The following is a 20,503-nucleotide window of genomic DNA, read 5'->3' on the forward strand; positions in this document are numbered from 1 at the left end:
GCGTGTATAGTACATCCACACACACACGTCTATATTAACACACATATACACACACAGAGCTATAGTCAGGAACAGACATCAGAAGCCAGGGTCTACCACAGAACTAAGAAGGCCCTTTTACCAAGGTGCAATAAGAGATTTAGAGTACACTAAATGATAAGACAACCACAGGAATATAATGGGCATCTTATCATTTAGAACACACTAATCATTAATGTGTGCTAAATCCATTACAGCACTTTGGTAAAAGGACCCCTAAGAGATTAAAAAAAGTATATGAAAAATACACTTAAATATAAGATTTCAAAAACAGGTACGACTTCCAAAAATCTGATTCTTGTGATGAGTAATAATAGGATTTATTTCCAACAACAAAAAATCTTTACATTGGTAGTCACCCTTGAACATGCCTTTTGTGTTTCTCAAGCCCAGTAAATTTGGTGCTAATTAATGATAAAATAAAACCAATAGCTTTTCAGGCTATTTTTACAATTAAGTATTTAATATGTAACTGCATGACACAGCACAGCACATTAAAATAGGTACCAAACTGCCTTGCAGAGCAACCACTGGAACATTTTCAAATAGCCAATGCTGATTCGCATCTTTAGAAGGTTTGAAATTTCAGTTGCTTCTCTTTACAATCTTATTACACCTTAGAAAGAAATAAACACGTATACAGACACTGCATCAGTGGAAAAAGAGAAGCTAAGTAACAGCAACATTTCATCATGTTATCAAAGCAAGCGTTGCTTAACATATATACATTCTGCCTTATATTCCTAGAAGAATATGACACTGCAGTTACATAATCTCACTGCTATATGTTAACACATGGCTTTATCATATGGAAGACCTTCCATTATCTATGCGCGTAAATGGTACAGCCATTAAGTAACCTGAAAGCAGCAGGTTTAACATCAGTGCCTGATATTTAGACACTGGGGCACATAAAATAATAAAAAGTCAGCATTAAACGCATGTCTATTTCTCTGTGGATTAATGAAGTTCTACGGGCCATCTGATGAAACGTTGACAAATGATTCACTTCCTCATTCTCTCACATTTGCATTGTTACATTCTTTTCCTTCTGTACGATCAACTCCAGTCAAGGGCTTGAGAAAAGCTCGCTCTCACCCCCAAAGCAGACTAAAGGAAAAAAAATAATAATTTTAGTACAGGTTTATTAAAATAAAACATTGCTTTATTTTGTGCTTCTGTTTTGGGGATAATCAAACTTACTGCACCACCCACTGCCAAAGAAAAGATGCAAGATGAACAGGGTCTTCAGTTTACTCTGGAAACCAGCCTGCATTGAGTTCTTAATGACTGTAGAAGACCAATGCTCTTGGCAATCGTAACAACTAAATTCTAACACTCAAGCAGCACAGTGAAGATTATGCTGGAGTTGAACTGAACTTGGAAATATGAAAACTAACAGAGCCACTGAATACAAGAACAGAGCTAAAAAGCAGTATTAGAAGCACATTCTGGATGATGTGTCCTGGAATGACTGATGGAAGAGAGAAACTATTGAAGGGAGCAACTTATTAGTGGGGTTAATTCATGGGTACACAGTAGCATATCTGCCTATCAACTTGAATATAAATGTGTATCATGCACCATCAAAGTCAGCATGTCAGGTCCTAGCAGCCACAAATAACTGCCAGTGCTTTAAATTAACAACTGAATCAAGTACTGTTTTTCATTATAAAATTTGTTCTTGTGTTTTAGGCTTTGAGTGCTTAGGAAGCAAGGTTAAATCCCATACCTTGAATACAGATTTAAATTAAGCTCTCTGGCATGTACCTGAATCTAACATGCCAAATCCAAATAAATTCCTTGTGGAGAGTGTAGAAAAGTTACTTCCTGTTTCTCCTCTTCAGTCCTGAAACTACATTTGTAATACTGTAGTACTTCTCTCTTTAAGTCTCTCCTTTCCACTTTAACCCTTCATAACCTTTTGTATGCTGAGTGCCACAAATTTTCTTTGTTCACACCTCAACATTTGCTTCTTAATTTGCATTTTGCCTTATTCTTCTATAATTCTGCCAAACATATTAAAAAACAAAACAAAACATTGGCAAGCCCTTTCAAGTACATCTGTTTTTTACCACAGTACCTTGTTTTGGGCTCACTTGAGGGGAAAATGTCAACTCACATATAGTATCAACATTTCTAAAGTCAGAATTTATCATCTCCAAGGCCACTACAAATGAGGATGCTGTGCTGTTTGTCCAATTATTTGAGAAGTGGATTGAATAGAACATTCCACCTTAATTTTCTACCACTAATTAAATTGCTAGACAGATTGCAACAGTAAGCAAGTGGTGTCTGCCATCTTTGCCCCTGTAATCTAATTTATATTGGCCAAACAAAATCTGGATCTTGAAGCACCTGAGCCATAGTCAACAGGGTACTGAGAAAGCCCCACTGGTTGAATACTGGTAGACTCAGGGCCATTGTATAGCGAAGATACTTAGCTGTAGCTGGTGGTCTCCAAGGACAGTAGGCAGACTATTCTCACATATGGATGGATATCATCCTGGAGCCCAGTGCGGACGCTGACTAGTTTAAAATGTAGAACTTTCTAGCAGCGTTCCACCGCGCAAGCGCTGGTACCTTCCCGCCTGATGTGCAAGCTCAGGTCCTCCAGTCAGGTGTAAAAAGCGAAAATCTAACCACTGACAACTCCAAGGGGAGGTTGGAGGGTATGTGAGTATAGTTGACCTACCAGCTACAGGTACGTATTTTCGCTTTCTCTGAGGACAAGCAGGCCTTCCTATTCTCACAGATGGGAATCCTTAGCTACCAGGCTCACCAAAAACAAAAAAGCTAGGATAATCAAGTCTCGAAAAGTCGCGACTAAACTTCAATTAATCTGAAACTATATACATACTAACTGTGGAGGTGCAGCCTGGAACAGAACAAAACAGGGCCTAGTAGGGTGGAATTTAATTCTAGACACCGACCAAATTCTGCAGAACTGCCTATCCAAACTGACTGTCACGTCGGGTGTCCTGATCCGAACAGCAGTGGTGTGTGAATGTGTGGACTGAAGACAACATTGCAGCCTTGCAAATCTCCTCTATGGAGGCTGATCTCAAGTGGGCTACAGACGCCGCTATGGCTCTGACATTATGAACTGTGATATGGCTCTCTAGAGTAAGCCCAACCTCGGCATAAGCAATCTGCTATCCACTTTGAAACTGTGAATTTGCCGATGGCCACCCCCAACCTGTTGGGGTCAAAATGAAAAGCTGGGTGGACTGTCTATGGGCTTTAGTCTGCTCCAGATAAAAAGCTAAGGCTCACTTGCAGTCTAAGGTATGCAGTACACTTTCACCAGGATGGGCATAGGTGTCGGAGAAAAATGTTGGACAAACAATTGATTGGTTAAGATGAAACTCAACAGTACCTTAGGAAGAAACTTAGGGTGTGTACAAAGGGCTATTCTGTTTTGATGCAACTTAATATATGGTGGGTGAGCTACCAGAGTTTGGAGCTCACTGACTCTGCGAGCTGAAGTGACCGCCACTAGAAACACAACTTTCCAGATCAAAAACTTCAGATAGCAGGAATCCAGCGGCTCAAAGGGAGCTTTCATCAATTGGGTGTATCATTGAGATCCCATGATACAACTGGAGGTTTGGAAGGGGGTTTTGTCAACAACAACCCTCTTATAAAGTGGACAACTAAAGGTTTTACAGAGATGGACTCACCTCCTACACAATAAGCGCCAATTGCACTAGGATGTATCCTTAAGGAGTTGTTTTTCAAACCAGACTCAGAGGTGCAGGAGGAATTCAAGCAGTTTTTGTGTAGGACAAAAAAAGGGTCTAAGGCCTTGCCCTCACACCAGATGGCAAACCTCCTCCATTTAAAAGAATAACATCTCTTAGTGGAATCTTTCCTGGAAGCCAGCAAGATACAGGAGACATTCTCAGGCAATCCAAGGGATCCAAACTCTACGCTCTCAACATCCAAGCCATGCCCTTGTTCTGCGTGATGAGGGTTGGAAAGCAGTCCAATCTTCACAGATCTTCAGAAGACAATTCCAGAAGACGAGGGAACCAAATCTGTCATGGCCAATAAGGAGCGATCATAATCACGATGCCCTGGTTCTTGTCTGAGATACAGCAAAGTCTTCCCTATGAGAGGTATGGGAGGATACACATACAGAAGTTCACCAAGGGGGTACCCCACACTTGGAAGATCTCCCAGGCTACACCCATGTTGACAGACCACCTGTTGTCAACACCTTTTGAGGCGGTAGAATTTGAAACGGAAGATCCAAAGTTAAGTTGGATTGGACTGTCCACCAGAGAAGGACATGAACCAGCTCCAGTGGAATGTGGATGACATCCGTTAGGTTCTCTGTTGCCTGAGACCACTAGGAAGCTAAGGACCACTGGCCTACTCTCAAATGGAGCCGTGCCATGGGTGTGACATGCACTGTGGAAGCCATGTGGCCCATTAATCTCAACATTTGCCAAGCTGAAGCCTGCTGGCTGCTACAGACCCGCGAGGCAAGCATCAACAAAGTTTCAGCTCTCGTTTCAGGAAAGAAGGTCCGAGCCTGCGCCATATCTAGCAGGGCTCCTAACTGGCTGAAGATGAGACTTGGGATAATTATGACAAACCCCTCCCTGCCACTGCCTTCTGGCATCTACAACTAGAACCGCAACCTTCCCTTCATTTCCTGATTCATGCCGTTGCCCTCCCCAGGCTTGGTTGGAAGCAAAATGAAGGTACACGGGGGCCATAACCCTCGGCATGTTGCCAGCTCTGCCTTCTTCCTCCTCCCTCCCAACCCCCCAATACACGGGGCAATGTTGGATGGTGGGAGGTAAGAGAGTCCAGAGGGGCAATATTGGTGGAGGGGTGCAAGAGACAGAGGAGATCCTAGATGGCTCGGGAGGGGGGGGGAGAGAGAGAGAGAAGATCCCGGATGAATATGTCAGGGGGAGGGGGAGAAAGAGGAGATCCTGCATGGCTGGGCTAGGGGGTGGAGCAGAAAGAGAAGGGATCCTGGATGGCTGGGGTGGGCTAAGATGGAGGAGGGGAGAGAGAGGAGATTCTGGATGAATATGGCAGGGGCATGGGGGAGAGAGGAGATCCTTTATGGCAGGGGCATGGGGGGGGGGGGGAGGAGATCCTTTATGGCAGGGGTATGGGGGGGGGGAGATCCTATATAGCTAGGGCAGAGAGAGATTCCCATCTATGCTACATAGAAAGTGGAGAAAAACAGGAGATTCTGGGTGAGCGAGCAAGAGAGAGGAGATGCTGCATGACTGGGGAGAAGGAAGAACACCACAGAGGATATGCTACATGGGTGAGAGGAAAGTGACTACACAGGAGATGTATGGCTGAGGATGAGAAAAACAGAGAGGGGAAGGTGCTGCATGGATGGGGGGAAGAGAGAGAGGGACACAGATGAGAGATGCTGTATGGCTGTGCGGAGAAAGAAACATGAAGAGGAAATGCTGTATGGCAGGGGGAAAGAGAGGGAAGAGCTTGTAAAAGACTGAGAAATAAAAGAATTAAAATGGGAGGGCATGGGTGAGGGAAAAAGATAGAAAATAGTTTAAAAAAAAAAAAAAAAGAGACTGGATACTAAGAATGAATTATATCTGAGTGGACAGAGAGTCAGTAAAATACAAGGCGGCTGAATGGGAAATATCGGTGTCAAAGATGGATGCAGTGGAAGAGGTGAAGACATGAGGACAGAAAAAATGAATTTGAGACCCCGGAAAGAGTTAAGAGAAGATAGGAAAACAGTAACCAGAGACTTCAACCTACGCAATTAGAAAAATTAAATGGCCAGACAAGGTACAAAAAATAATTTTATTTTTAATTTACAGTGAAATATAGAAACTGTGTTGGTCCATATTAACAGAAAATAAAGAGATCTTTTTATTGTACTAAATACATTTTTTTTTACTAAGTACTAAATACATTTTTTGACTAAGTAAACTATCCTGACCTGAGGAAGAAAGCTTTGGCCTCCGAAAGCTAGTCAAAAAATCTATTACATTAATCCAATAAAAAGGTAACACCTTATTTTCTATTTTACTTTTATATATTAATTTTTAAATTTAGTGTGTGGACTGTGTCAGTTTTTAAAATTTACATCCCCTATCTTTATTTTGTACAGTACAGAAGGAAATACATTATTGTTTCTACTTCTCTGGTGTTACACTATACGCAGAGTCCGGCTTCATGGGGTTTCAGTTTAAGTTTTGTCTACATATTTATTTTTTTAGTTTGTGGTTACTTAATTCTTGGTGAGAGTCTGCCTGTGCTCTGCATTTGTGAAAGAGGCCAGTTATTCAGATAGCATTAAATGTCATATGGAATCAGTTTGTTAGATGTATTAATATTCTACTGTCCACTGATATGTTTCCTATGTAGACCCTTGTGTGACTCCTGGAATTAAGTGCTATTATGGTATGGTAGAATAGCTTTATAGGTCCTGCGTAACTTTAAGATTTTGTATTACTTCACAATAAGCCTAAAACTAGATTTTGAATTTGGATTTAGCTCATGACATTCTCAATTATAGCTCAGTGTAAGTTACATTCACATACATTAGGTATTTTTCTGGAGAACTTACAACTGAAGTCTGTTCCCAAGACAATGGAGGGTCCAAGATTATAAGGAGTAACAGTTGAATTTGAATCCTGGCTTCCTTGGTTATCAGCCCACTGCTCTAACCATTATGTACAGCTAGTACAGGTAATACCTAATCCTAACAGGTTTGCTAACTCAACAATAAACTAAAAGGGCAGCAGATCTGAAACCTGATGGTCATTTGGCAACTTACCACAAATATTGAAAGGCAAATCATTTTATGGCTGCCAATAACCTCAGGGATTTTTGTTACAGTGCTGCTGAACATCACTGTTCACATAGGCAACATGAAGATGATGGACTGGGGAGCTAGGGCTGATTTGGCAGTCAAGTGTTAAAAGTATCTGCATATATTTCCAGAATACTGCAAATATTGTTCTGTTTAATATGTTGTATTATTTTAATGCATTATTTTGATTTTTTTGGCACATAGGTCTTTTATTAAGGTGCGCTAGCATTTTTAGCTTGCACTAAACGCTGAGACACCAATTATATTCTTATGGGTGTCTTAGTGCCAGCTGATTTTTAGCGCGAGTTAAAAACGCTAGCATACCTTAGTAAAAGACCCCCATAATTCCCTGGAGTGTGTTCAGTGTGTATAATACCATCAGTAACAGAGGTACTAGGTGAGGGAGGAAGCTGTGTTCAAAAGTGACCCCACTGTCCCACTGCTGACACAGGTAATGCACCACAAGGATTTTAACCTGGCCACCACGTTCCATCCTACCTCACCTGGCCCCGCCCCACTTTAGCCTCCCCAAACATCTGAGCACTGACCACCTATGATCCCTGAACTTACAATCCATTTACCAGTCTACAGAGGTTATATTGGTAGCCTGCCTTGCAATACAGTACCTAAGGATGTTGGGCTCTGGCATCCCAGGATCTGCACCTCTCTTGAACCCTGTGGGGGGGAAAAGACAAATACTGAAATGTATAACAAATTCAAATGACACAAGACAAAAAGCATTACCATACAAAGATAATTATCCTAACATCAGGTATATGGTAGAGAAGCACTGCACCATCACAAGGATGGGCCAACACCTTCAGAGTACCACTTTCCTTTCACAAACTATTCAGCTATTACATTGGAGAGTGCTTTATCTTAAATGTCTACTTTCTTCCCAAGCTAAACAGCCAGATACAAGAGAAGAGCAAATTATGTTACTGAGTGACACACTGGCAGGCCAGATCTTTATTCTCTCTTCTGATTTGCACTTGAAAGCGTGCATGTACAAGTCACAAAAACTAGAGCTTCTTCTAACAGGCTGTTGCTACTGAAATGAAGACTAAAGTCATCAGTTGTTGAGAAACTAGAGAAAAGAGGAGGAAGAGAGAAACTAGAAAAGGAAGAAGTAATTAACACAGAAAAAAATTCTGGGAAATTCCCCCCACAATCCCCCTTAAATGGATGAGATACACATCTGGCAATGCGAAATAGTTATGAAAATCCCACTATAAAACCTGTAGGCTAAGATAGCAAAGAACATGAAACCCCAAAAGACCACATCCATCTCTTCCCCTATGCCAGGGGTGGACCACCATGGTCCTTGAGGGCCAAAAATCAGCTGGGGTTTCAAGATTTCATTGGTGAATATGCATGAGATCTATTTGCATACAATGGAAGCAGTACATGCAAATACATTTCATGCATATCCATTGAGGAAATCTTGAAAACTCAACTGGATCGTTGTCCATGAGTGCCATGGTTGCCCATCCCTGTCCTATCCTATCAAGAGTTTAAAGTATCAGAAACGAGTTTGGTATGCCAAGTGATGTGATGTGATCTGGTTTCTTTTCTCCTAATTAACACACACAAGTTTAAACACAGTGCAAAATAAATCTGACCACATAGAGCACACGAGTGGCCCAGCAGTTAGAGCAGTTAGTGAGATGAAAACTAGGAGACCAAGGTTCTAAATCCTGATAATCCCACTGACGCTTACTGAGACTTGAGCAAGTCACTTCACCATCCACTGTGTCAGGTACCAATCTAGATTACAAACCCTCTGCACAGCTCAACAAATCTCCGACGCCAAGTCACCTAGAAATGTTCCTAGTGTTCAGAATTTTTATATCCTGAGGTCCCATCCCCACCCACAACAGAACATGACAATCTACAATGTTGAGCCACATGGTGCAGAACTTCCACACTGGTCTGAAGAGTCTCAAGTCTGTTGGGAGTTCATGCAGCATGTGGTTCAAACTCACAAATTACACTGCAAACAGAAAGAAGGCTCCTATGGCAGCACTAGAAGCTGAAGATCAAGGCAAGGAGCTGGTCTAACAGAAACTGTGGGGGTGACTGTAGCTGAATATATGAAGATGGGCTATGTTGGGAGAAGGCTGGCTGGCTTGCTCCCTGGGCAGCGAGGCTTATTTGAGAGAGGGATAGTAACTGGGCAAATAGGCATGAGATAGCAAGACTAGGTACGATAGGGTGGAAGGGGGGGTGGGGGAACAAATGAAACTGGGTGACAAGGAGAGGTTGGGCAAGAGAGAGAGGAAGAGACACTGGACAGGGAACAGCGATCTAGCTATGTACAGATTTCTGCCAGTGGTCTGCACTGGTGTATTATGGACTTGATTTACTAATGTTTCTTTTCCTTAGAAATGTAATGGGAAAACAGCCTTAGTAAATCCTTCCCTAAAGGACCTACAGTAGAGCTCCGAGATCTCACATCACCCCACACCACCTGCTCTTCAACTTGTAGAAACATGGGGGAGGGGGCCCTTTTTCCCACAGATTAGTAAAAGGACCCCTGTGTTTTTAAACGGCTATTTGCAGCTGCACAGAACTGAATAACTCTTTCGAAGGAGAAATGTTAATATGCTTTCAAATACGTGGACATCTCTGGGAAAAGGTGATTAAAGTCACCAGAAACAAAAAAAAAAACAAAAAAGAGGTTTTAATGAATTCTGTTAGAGCAAACAATTTGAAATACAACACTCTAAATTCAGAAGTTCAAAAATATAACTTTTGCACACCGTTATGGACCCATGACATGAAAAATCGGTGATTCTCAACCTTTTTGGATCTGCTGCTTTAGTCACCCTTTCCCAGAGCAGAACTAAAGAAAAAATATTTTTGAACATTTGAGGTAGCTGTTAAAATCATAAAGCTGCAGTTGTTCATTCAAAAATACAGAAGCAGAAATACAGATGAAAAACTGATATGCTGAAGACAAAAAACACATTGAGTGGTGTCTGAGCCTCTATTTCACTGTTGTCATGATTAAAGACTAATACATACTGTCTCGCTGCTTTAATTTGCTTCGGTTAGTGTGGCCCAGAATATGACAATGTTAAATAAGCCACTGGTTGATATATATGTTAACTAGGGCGACCGGGTTCTTCCGAAGCCCGCAGTTAACAAAGGGGTGAGCATCCCCCAAAGGCGTCCATGTGGAACAGCGAGCGCCAGGCCTTGCAACTCATAAGTACATAAGTATTGCTATACTGGGAAAGACCAATGGTCCATCAAGCTCGGCATCCTGTTTCCAACAGTGGCCAATCCAGGTCACAAATACCTGGCAAGATCCCAAAAAAGTACAAAACATTCTATACTGCTTATCCCAGAAATCTAGAGCTCTTTCCGCTACTGGTCGCATGTGACCTCTGGCCAAGCAGATTGCAGAATCGCAGAGTCCTGATTTAGTGCGACAACATGGGAGTCATAGAGATGGCGAATAAGCAGGCAGCTCACTGCCCCAAAGTTAATATGTTGATGTGTCATTTTATATTGTGGTTTACAGTTGAACTGTGGTTTTGAGTGTGGCATGTGCCAGGGTGCTAAACCAGATAGCCAATTTGTTATCTCAGTGATTTCAGTGATTTTGCAAGCTGGTCCCGCGGGCAGACGAAGAGAATACCCCTTTTCCATTACATCTATGGAATCTAGGAGCAAAGCAGTTATTTTGGACATTGTCTGCTGCCCTTTCCTGTCACCCTGTTTCCTGTTTCTTCTGGACATTGCTGAAGCAATGTGTGGCGCCAGCAACGTGGAGATCTTATCTCACTGGTTATCAAAAGGTGGATGCTTACCTTAAGCAGTTGGGTGGGTTTTCACTAACAGAGTTAGACTTAGGCTTAGCAAAGTATGTGGTTTCGGCCAAAGAACGGGGACTTTCCAAAGGGGTGGTGGGTCAACACATAGCAGGTTTTGCATTCTTTGCCAAGGCTTATGGTATCTGGAATGTGGCTGGGGAGTTTTTAGTAAAGAGGATGTTCAGGGGTTGGAGTAGGGTGGTACCAGCAGTTCCAGATGGGTGGTGGCCTACCACACATGCGTTCTTCATTTCCTTTTTGGATGCCTTGCAACGGGTCACCATCACCCCTTAATGAGGTAATGCTGTTTCTTATGGCCTTTAGCCTAGCGTTTTTCGTGGTTCTGAGAATCGGGGAGTTAGTCCCAAGGTAGGCAGCACACCTGTTCGAAGGACTCCATATGGAGTATGTTCAGGTTTTGCCAGATGCTTTGTGTACACAGTCAGGTCCAAAACAGATCAGCTGGCCAAGGGGCACACAGTAACACTCAAACCGACAGTTGGTCTAACTACATGCCCTTACGAGTAGGTCAGGCGTTTTTTGCCCCTCAGACCTGTGGGTTCCCTTTCCTTTTTGCTGCATGCGGATGGCTCTCCTCTGATGAGGTATCAGTTTTTGGCTGTACTGAGAATAGTGGTCCAAAGATTGGGGCTCAGTGTGTCGGAATATACGTCTCATTCATTTAGAATTGGGGCCGCCATGAGTGCAGACTTTGTAGGGATAGGGGCTGGGGCTATTCAGCGCCTAGGACGATGGAAATCTGGGGTATTCAACAAGTACATCAGACATGTTTAGGTTGTGCATTGTGGTTGAGGGTTTTGCTGGCTTCTTGTTTTCTTTCAGATTATCAATGAGAATTTGCCATTTGGATTGTTGGGCATTCTTATGTGCGTTGGGCTGGTCGGCGACCATTGAGACGTCCTGGAGGTCTCCACCTGGGATTGGAGTCACAAGGAGTACGAATTTCATAGTAACATAGTAGATGACGGCAGAGAGAGACCTGTATGGTCCATCCAGTCTGGCCAACAAGATAAACTCGTATGTGCTACTTTATGTGTATACCTGACCTTGAGTTGTATCTGACATTTTAGGGAGATTAGGCCTTGCGATGGCAGGACCTGATTCCCTTACTGGCTCAATTTTGACATCATCGCAAGCAACCAGATGCCTTGTTATTCCACCTGAGAGGAAACTATAACAACAGCTACCCCAGTAGGCTTCTTCTGAATGTCATTCAAAAGAATCTGGAGCTATTAATGGACTGGTTTCCTGAAGCGAAATTCATCTGGTCGGATATCATCCCCGTCCCGTGTGTGTTGAGGATAGGAGATGGACCAGAATGGTGAAAGTCAATCAACAGGCGGCAAAGTGGCTGATGGGCAGGGGTGGAGAACAGCAGACATGCCTGGATAGATATAAACTGTGCTGGATTGTATGAGAGGCATGGGGTTCATTAATCAGACACTGGACCTCTTGACGAATGACTTCCAGGAGACGACTGAACAAATAGTTAAGGCAGCAGCTTCCTTTCTGGTGGTTGGGGGGGGGGGAAGGCTGCCAGTTAGCAGCTACATAATGGGGGTACCCGGGGGTACCCGAGCTTATGCCCTTCAAGGAGATCCTTGAAGGAGGTCTCTACCTTTCACCCGGCGGTGAATGGTAGGCCTTTGGCATCAAGTTAACCCCAGAGGTCTAGGCTTGGGGTTTGGATAACTTGCCCTTGTTGTATGGCAGGGAAAGGGGAAGATGTATTTGCTAAGGTTTACTGTGGACACCTTGCTTCAGATGGCAGGTAGTCCAGTTTCCTTTCATTGGTTGAATGTTTAGCCTCAGTAACTGGCTTAGACCACCAATAAACAAAGCTGCAGTCATTTTAAACCCAAATAAATGTTCTGAAGTTCGAAGAGGTTATTTTGATGTCTTATTGGTTGGGAGGGGGACAAGTCTCACATCTCTTGTTAAAGAAATGAGTCCAAAACCATGCCTTCAGTACACAGACCTTCCTGCCAGTAAGGTCTATTCAACCAAGAGTATATATTACAAGAACCTTTAACATTTGTAGAAAAAAATATAGCACAGACCATACTAGGTCTTTTTCATTGTTGCACTGTTTTAGGAGGAGTGGCCTAGTGGTTAGGGTGGTGGACTTTGGTCCTGGGGAACTGAGTTCGATTCCCACTTCAGGCACAGGCAGCTCCTTGTGACTCTGGGCAAGTCACTTAACCCTCCATTGCCCCATGTAAGCCGCATTGAGCCTGCCATGAGTGGGAAAGTGCGGGGTACAAATGTAACAAAACAAAAAAAAAAACCCTGCCACAAGAAGTGGGTTTGCAGGTGGAGGGGGGAATCCCTACATCTAAGGTGCTGTAATCTCAGCCTAATTTTCAAGGCATCTAGTCCACATACAGAAACATAATGCACAATGACAAATCCAGTTCACATTCTGGCGAGTCTGAATCAGTAAATTTTGAGCTCTATTCATCCATATCCAAGAGTCCCACCCTCAACTTTCAGTCTATCTTCAACACAAGTCAGCAGTCCGTCAATTATTTCACAGTTTCCCCTGAATGTCCCTTTAAACCAACTAAACTTGTCATTCAGAGAGCCATTTTATACACAGACTAGTAAAAAAAGGCCCATTTCTGACACAAATGAAACGGGCGCTAGCAAGGTTTTCCTTGGAGCGTGTATGTTTGAGAGAGTGTGTGCGTGAGTGACTGTGTGAGAGAGAGCGAATGTGCGAGTGTGACAGAGATTGAGACTGTGTGAGAGAGTGTATGTTTGAATGAGAGTGTGTGCGAGTGCGTATGTTAGAGCGAGTGTGAGAGTGTGTTTCACACAGATACACTGTGAGAGTGTGTGTGTGAGAGAGAATGTGTGCGATACACAGACTCTCTGTGAGACTGAGAGTGTGTGTGAGTATGTGATACAGTGTGAGACATAGTGTGAGAGACACTGACTGTGAGAGAGTGTGTGTGTGACAGATACCTTCCCCCCTCCCCACCCGTCCCTCTGTGGTCTCAGGACCCCCTCCTCCTCCTCTAGTATGAGGACCCCCTCCTCTCCCCTGTGGTCTCAGGATCCCCTCCCCTGTGGTCTGAGGAGCCCCTCCCCCTCCCCCCTCTATGAATTTCTGCTCCAGTTTTCTTATGTTTTGTTGTTTTTAGGTGCCGATATGCAGTCTGTGACTCTTTATTTGCATTAGCTTTGCCCTAGCGCTATTTTTCTTTTCAGTGCCAGCTTCTGCTCTCTGTGCCACTGCTTAGCTCTGCCATATGTACCTGCCATCAGATTCCCGCTCCCTTTGCTTCTTTTTATTTTTTCTTATTTTATATTCTTTATTTTCAGTGTCCTCCCGCCTGAGCTTTGCTACCACTTCACAGTTGTTTGGTGTTTTAGCAGAGGACTGTTGTTTACCGGTATGCTATTTTGTTAGCCGACTCCGTGGCTTCAGTGAAGGGTTTGTAAGATCGTCAGTCTGTCACATCTTTCTGTGCCCCGCCCCCGCGTCATAACATTTTGACGCGAGGGCGGGGCAGAGAGAGATGTGACAGACTGACAATCTTACAAACCCTTCACTGAAGCCACGGAGTCAACTTCAGAACGTTGGAGGTGCGTTTTATTATAGTAGAGATACTTCTGCCTATAGGGTGTGACCTGAATTCCATTGAAGAACATTTAAAAGGAGTTTTTACCTTTACTGCAGCCTGAACTCCCAAGTATGAACATTACTAGACAACCCAATTATGTTCCATTTTCCAGCACTGCATCCTTTAAAATGTTCAGACACAGTTGATACCTTATTCTGATGATTGATAATGCTTTCATTTCAAGGATATAAAATTAACAAAAACACATTTTCACCAACACTGCTAGTGAAAAAAAATGCTTCTCCCCATGTCAGCTTGATTGTATGACAAACGAGGTCTTGGGAAAGAACAAGTCCCTCTATTCTCACTATAGAGTTACAATATATTATTGCCCTTCACTATATTCTAATTACTACAGTTTGAGCAGAGGGCAATCTTCAACAGATAAAATTAAGGAGGAAACAATGACAACCAGCCTATTAATGATCACATCTTGACAAAACATACCAAATTCTTAAACTAATTGGTTATTTCCTGTTTGTTCAAATTAGATATGAATGAGCCCTTAACCTAATGAAGTCTCTTTAAAATGTCTCTTCCCTTTGAACAAAGGCCTTAGTTTATTTAAAGAAAGATCTGAAACCAAGTCAACATTACTGTTTTCTGGACTCCTAGGGGTGAACGCTTCACTTTTCTAATACTTCCAAGCTCCTTCATCTAGGCTGAGTTGAGAACACCAGCATATAAAATTAAATTAAAATAATGTCATCAAACACTAGACATGCTGTCTTACGTCAGTGATGCTAATGTGCAAATTAATTTCCTATAGAAGTACCACAGCTGCCTTTAGTTCCCTTAGTTTAACTTTCCTACAAATGAGCTCATGCGCTAAAATAGAAAGAGGTGATCCCCTCCAGGAGTTCCCTTCTTAAAGTACTGATGATGATGAAAGTGGATGTTACCAGCCCTTGTAATTGCTCAATCATTGCTCTCTATTTCTCTTCCTGTCAAAATATCTACATCCTGCTCACTATAAAGAGCTCGTACTGAACTGAAGGAAAAAAAAGAACCATTACATTACCAGAGGCATCATACACATTAGCTTCAATGGAGTCATTATTAGCAGAGTGAGACTGATACGTACTGTATATAAGCGTCTGATAATAGGAAAATGTATGATCCCAGAAGCCATGCCTCTAGCTATTATCTGCTCACATCGGGGACAGACATGTGTATGCATGCCCAACTACATCTGTGTCCAAAGGTCAGGCTCTTTTTTTGTTTTGGAGGCAGGGGAGAGAGACAGCCTGAAGAAATCTCAGCCAATGCCCCTTAGGGCATAGCAGGAGAGGACCGATGGGGAGAGGAAGGGACCTTGAAACACTAGGTGTACACTGAGACCTGAAGCCCAGGCAGTCTCAACCCCAAAAGCTCTACTGCACCCGGGGGACCAGGCCATGAGCCAATCAATCCAGAGCTGCATGGTCATGACCATCCACCTGCTAGAAAGAATATTGAGGTTAAGGTGGCTGCACATGACCACATGTAGTAAACCTCTGATGTTCTCTCTATCTCCACCTGCTGGGAGAAGGACGTAACCCACTTACCTCTGGATTGATCTGTGGGACGCTACGGAATTGCAGTGAGAAGACATTACTAGCAGCTATCATTATCTCATTCTCCACTATCCTAACTGCAGGAACCTAAGATACAAGCTACTCTTCGCCTCCTCTTTCTGCTTTCTATGTCCCCGTTACTGGAATGCTCTGCCTTCAACATTAAAAGAGACTGCCGATCACAATCTGTTTAAGCAATCCCTAAAGACTTTATCTATGTGACAGATCTTACTCCTCTGCTGCTTAACTTCTTGTCATCCCTCTAGCGTTTCTCCTGTTGTTCCTTCCCTCCCCTTTATGGGCTATGGTTGAGTTATTTTACCACAATCAGGTTATTTTAGCACAAGAGACGGGCTGGGATGGAGGAGATTCCAGTGGGGACAGCGGGAATGGATTAAATTCCAGTGGGGGGGGGTGGGTGAAATTTCTGTCCCCATGCAACTCTCTACTTTAGATCCAGGACAAAGATACATAAGTATAAATGAGAAATGTACCTTATATTACAATGTTGTAAATATTTATTTTGAAGCTGGAGTCAAGTTGGTACATTTTTATCAACTCAGACTCCACAGCATTGGTACAAGTGCAATTCTGAAAAGTACACCTCCAAAAGGATGAAAACTATAAGTACATAAGTAATGCCATACTGGGAAAAGACCAAGGGTCCATCGAGCCCAGCATCCTGTCCACGACAGCGGCCAATCCAGGCCAAGGGCACCTGGCAAGCTTCCCAAACGTACAAACATTCTATACATGTTATTCCTGGAATTTTGGAGTTTTCCAAGTCCGTTTAGTAGCGGTTTATGGACTTGTCCTTTAGGAAACCGTCCAACCCCTTTTTAAACTCTGCTAAGCTAACTGCCTTCACCACTTTCTCCGGCAACGAATTCCAGAGTTTAATTACACGTTGGGTGAAGAAAAATTTTCTGTGATTTGTTTTAAATTTACTACACTGTAGTTTCATCGCATGTCCCCTAGTCCTAGTATTTTTGGAAAGCGTGAACAGACGCTTCACATCCACCTGTTCCACTCCACTCATTATTTTATATACCTCTATCATGTCTCCCCTCAGCCGTCTCTTCTCCAAGCTGAATAGCCCTAGCCTCCTTAGTCTTTCTTCATAGGGAAGTCGTCCCATCCCCGCTATCATTTTAGTCGCCCTTCGCTGCACCTTTTCCAATTCTACTATATCTTTCTTGAGATGCGGCGACCAGAATTGAACACAATACTCAAGGTGCGGTCGCACCATGGAGCGATACAACGGCATTATAACATCCTCACACCTGTTTTCCATACCTTTCCTGATAATACCCAACTAGATTGAATCAATTCAGAGGGCAACTAAGAAAATGGTCAACAGTTTGATCACAAAGAACAGGAGAACAGACTTAAAGATCCAAACATATCTTTACAACAAGGCAGGCCAGATGAGATATGATAGAGCTATTTAAATACCTCCAAAGTATAAATGTGCAAGAGTCAGGTCTCTTTCAATAGAAGAGAAGCTAGTATGAGAGGTCGCTGCAAGAGAATGAAAGGGAATAAACTCAGGAGTAATCTAAGGCAATATTTCTTCTTTGAAAGGGTGGTGGATGTGTGCAACAGCCTTCTGATGGAGATGACAGAGAGAACAGTATGTGAATTCAAAGAAAACATGGAGAAAAGCACAGAACACCTCTCAATAGGAAGGGATTAAAGATCTGAGCAGTTGGGTGTCCATGGCTAGACTAGTTAAAACCATAATCTTTTTCTGCTATCAAGTTCCCTGGTTCTATGTAAAATAATGCACAGGAAAAAAAAACTCAACATAACTCAGAGGCAGGAGAGTCAGGCCACAGGTACTGCAGTAAGGGGTCCTTTTACTAAAGGGTTGGCGCATGAAAACTGGCTTGCCACGTGCCAATTTGGAACTACCACTGGGTTACCAAAGGAGCCCGGAAGTAGTTCCCACCCCCAGCGCATGCCATTTCAGGCGCTACTAAAATATTTTCTAATAGTAAAAAAGGCCCGTTTCTGACACAAATGAAACGGGCGCTAGCAAGGTTTTCTTCGGAGTATGTTTGAGTGTATGTGAGAGTGACTGTGTGTGAGAGAGAGAGTGAATGTGCGATTGTGTGTGTGAGAGACAGAGAGAGTGAGTCTGGGTGCGAGTGTGTCTGAGAGAGAGAGAGTGTGTGAGAATGAAAGTGTGTGCAACTGCATATGTGAGACACAGTGTGAGAGAGTGTTTCACACAGATACAGTGACTGTGTGACACATAGAAAGTGAATGTGATACAGTGTGAGACATAAGAGTGTGTGAGAGACAGTGTGTAAGAGTGAGAGAAAGACATTGACTGTGTGGGAGAGAGTGTGTGTGTGTGTGTGTAACAGTACCTCCCCCCCCCCCCCCCTCTCTTCATTGACTGTGTGGGAGAGTGTGTGTGTGTGTGTGTACCAGAGATACCTCCTCCCCCCTCTCTGGTGTCAGCCCCCCCCCTCTCTCTTCTGGTATCAGCCCCCCCCCCCCCTCTCTCTCTGGTGTCTGAGCATTACTGTGCAGGACGCTGAGCTCTGGCTGTGCTTCAAGGAACTGACCAATCCTATTTAATAGAATGCACCTCCAACATTCTGAAGCCGAGAAACCTCGTGTGGTTGGTCACTTCTGCTTGTGACGAACCCGGAAGTACGTGATGTCAATTCAGGAGATGGATACAGAGGGCAGGAATGCCTCAGCCATGCAGTCAGCTTCAGAATGTTGGAGGTGTGTTTTATTATATAGGATTTTTGTAGTGCTGGTGCTTACACAGAAGTAGTGCTGACCGGTTCACCGGGTTAGCGTAGGATCCCTTACCATCATCTCAATGGGTGGCGGTGGGGCGAGGGAGGAATTGTGACAACTGCTGTGGTAGGAGGTGGGGCGCAAAGCAAAAGTTGGTACAGGGCGCCACAACCTCTCTAGCCGGTCACACAGCAAGTGGTACACTTACCACACTGACATTTCTTTTTGAGAAATAAGCCTTTTACCGCAGCTTAGTAAAAAGGACCCCTAAAATATATCTGAGCGGGCCAGAAACATATAACCTGAACAGTGACACCACCACCCCATAAACTTGTCTGTTCTTCCATCATTTCCTTTGATGTTCTATAATAAAACCCATCTTCTTACTTTGACCACTTTACTTATTTCACTGGTAACGTGTAACTTCATTGAATGTGATAGGAAAAGGAAGCCCGGGCGCATGTCGTCTCCTCACCCCGCCCTCATTACACGTTGCACCGGCTGCTGCGGGAGGGAGAAACGCCTTCGCACTCACCCAGATAGAGAATGGAGGGGATGAAGCCCCAACGGAGAGCGAACTGCCCGCAGCGGAAGAGATGCTGGAGCCGCTGTTTGCTCTCTTTACTCAACTTGCTCATGGCGACGGCAGGGAACAGTTACAGCCTGGGCAGCTACCGAGCCGGGAAAAGGACAGTAGACCACCCTCGAGGCATCGAGGAAAGGCGCGCAAGAGGGTAAAGAGCGAAGGGGGGGGGGAGGAGACGGAGGCTCCGGTCTCAGGTGGAGCTCCCCCTACAGCTATACCTCCGGAGACACAGCAGGTGTGTGACCCTCGCTTGATACCCTTCCGTTTACTAAGACGTGTTAGCCAAGGAGGTTGGATGAAAACAGAAGACGGGATGAGCCTATCTAGTCCATTATATGAGCTGAAGCCAGTAGGCGGAGCTTGTCGCCATGCCGCCATTTTAGTTCACCCAAAATAATAGCAAAGGCTATTGAAAACAATTTAGCAAAAGATTATTAGAAATAACGGACTGCTTGTGCGTGGTCCATCTGTAAAAAGTCTAAAGCTGTTCCAGTTGGATAGGCAGTGACTTAAAAGGTGGAGGACAAAAGATTTTTTTGTTACTTATATTTTACAGCTTTTTAAAATTTATTTAGAGGAGTGTGGTAGCCGTGTTAGTCCACTCTTAAGGTTATCAATAGAAATCAAACAAAATAAAAGAAAATAAGATGATACCTTTTTATTGGACATAACTTAATACATTTCTTGATTAGCTTTCGAAGGTTGCCCTTCTTCGTCGAAGAAGGGCAACCTTCGAAAGCTAATCAAGAAATGTATTAAGTTATGTCCAATAAAAAAGGTATCATCTTATTTTCTTTTATTTTGTTTGATTTCTATTGATAAAATTTATTTGAAAGCTTCCCACCATAGCTAGTTATACATATCATGAAATAAAAAATTGAATATCACTAAAACAGCTTAACATTTATTGTAGCTGGTACAAACAGCACTTATAAACTCTGTATTTTGTGCTCATTTTTTTTACACTGTTCTATACTACACAGATGATCAAATTTCAGTGAGGATATCCTGTTTCCTGATGGACTCAGCTGTTGTAATCTGCTTTGGGAAACCTGGTGTTACAAAAATGGAATAGACTGAAAGTAAACGGAAGTAAAATTAAACTCTACTTTCACTGGGCACATAGAATTACATCTTTACCTCATCTCTTTTGTAGAAATTTTCATTTTAGATACACATGGATTATACTGTTGTTTGAGCATGTTTCAGGGACAAGTGGTTTTATGTCAACATGATAAAAATAAATATTTTGTTTCATACAGATCTTT

At 43.1% G+C, this 20,503-nt stretch overlaps 1 protein-coding gene across 1 annotated transcript; it reads right to left on the reverse strand.

The window, feature by feature from the left end:
- Positions 1 to 334: 334 nt before the first annotated feature.
- On the reverse strand, positions 335 to 19,434 carry TOMM7 (translocase of outer mitochondrial membrane 7). The gene is made up of 3 exons (XM_030189964.1): positions 19,185 to 19,434; positions 7,489 to 7,537; positions 335 to 1,149 (listed from the first exon to the last, which is right to left on the reverse strand). The coding sequence occupies exons 1-3, from the start codon at positions 19,285 to 19,287 to the stop codon at positions 1,134 to 1,136; spliced, it is 168 nt and encodes a 55-aa protein (XP_030045824.1). The 5' UTR covers positions 19,288 to 19,434; the 3' UTR covers positions 335 to 1,133.
- Between the last annotated feature and the right edge of the window lie 1,069 nt (positions 19,435 to 20,503).

The sequence above is a fragment of the Microcaecilia unicolor genome, chromosome 1, assembly GCF_901765095.1.
Source record: "Microcaecilia unicolor chromosome 1, aMicUni1.1, whole genome shotgun sequence".
NCBI lineage: Eukaryota > Metazoa > Chordata > Amphibia > Gymnophiona > Siphonopidae > Microcaecilia > Microcaecilia unicolor.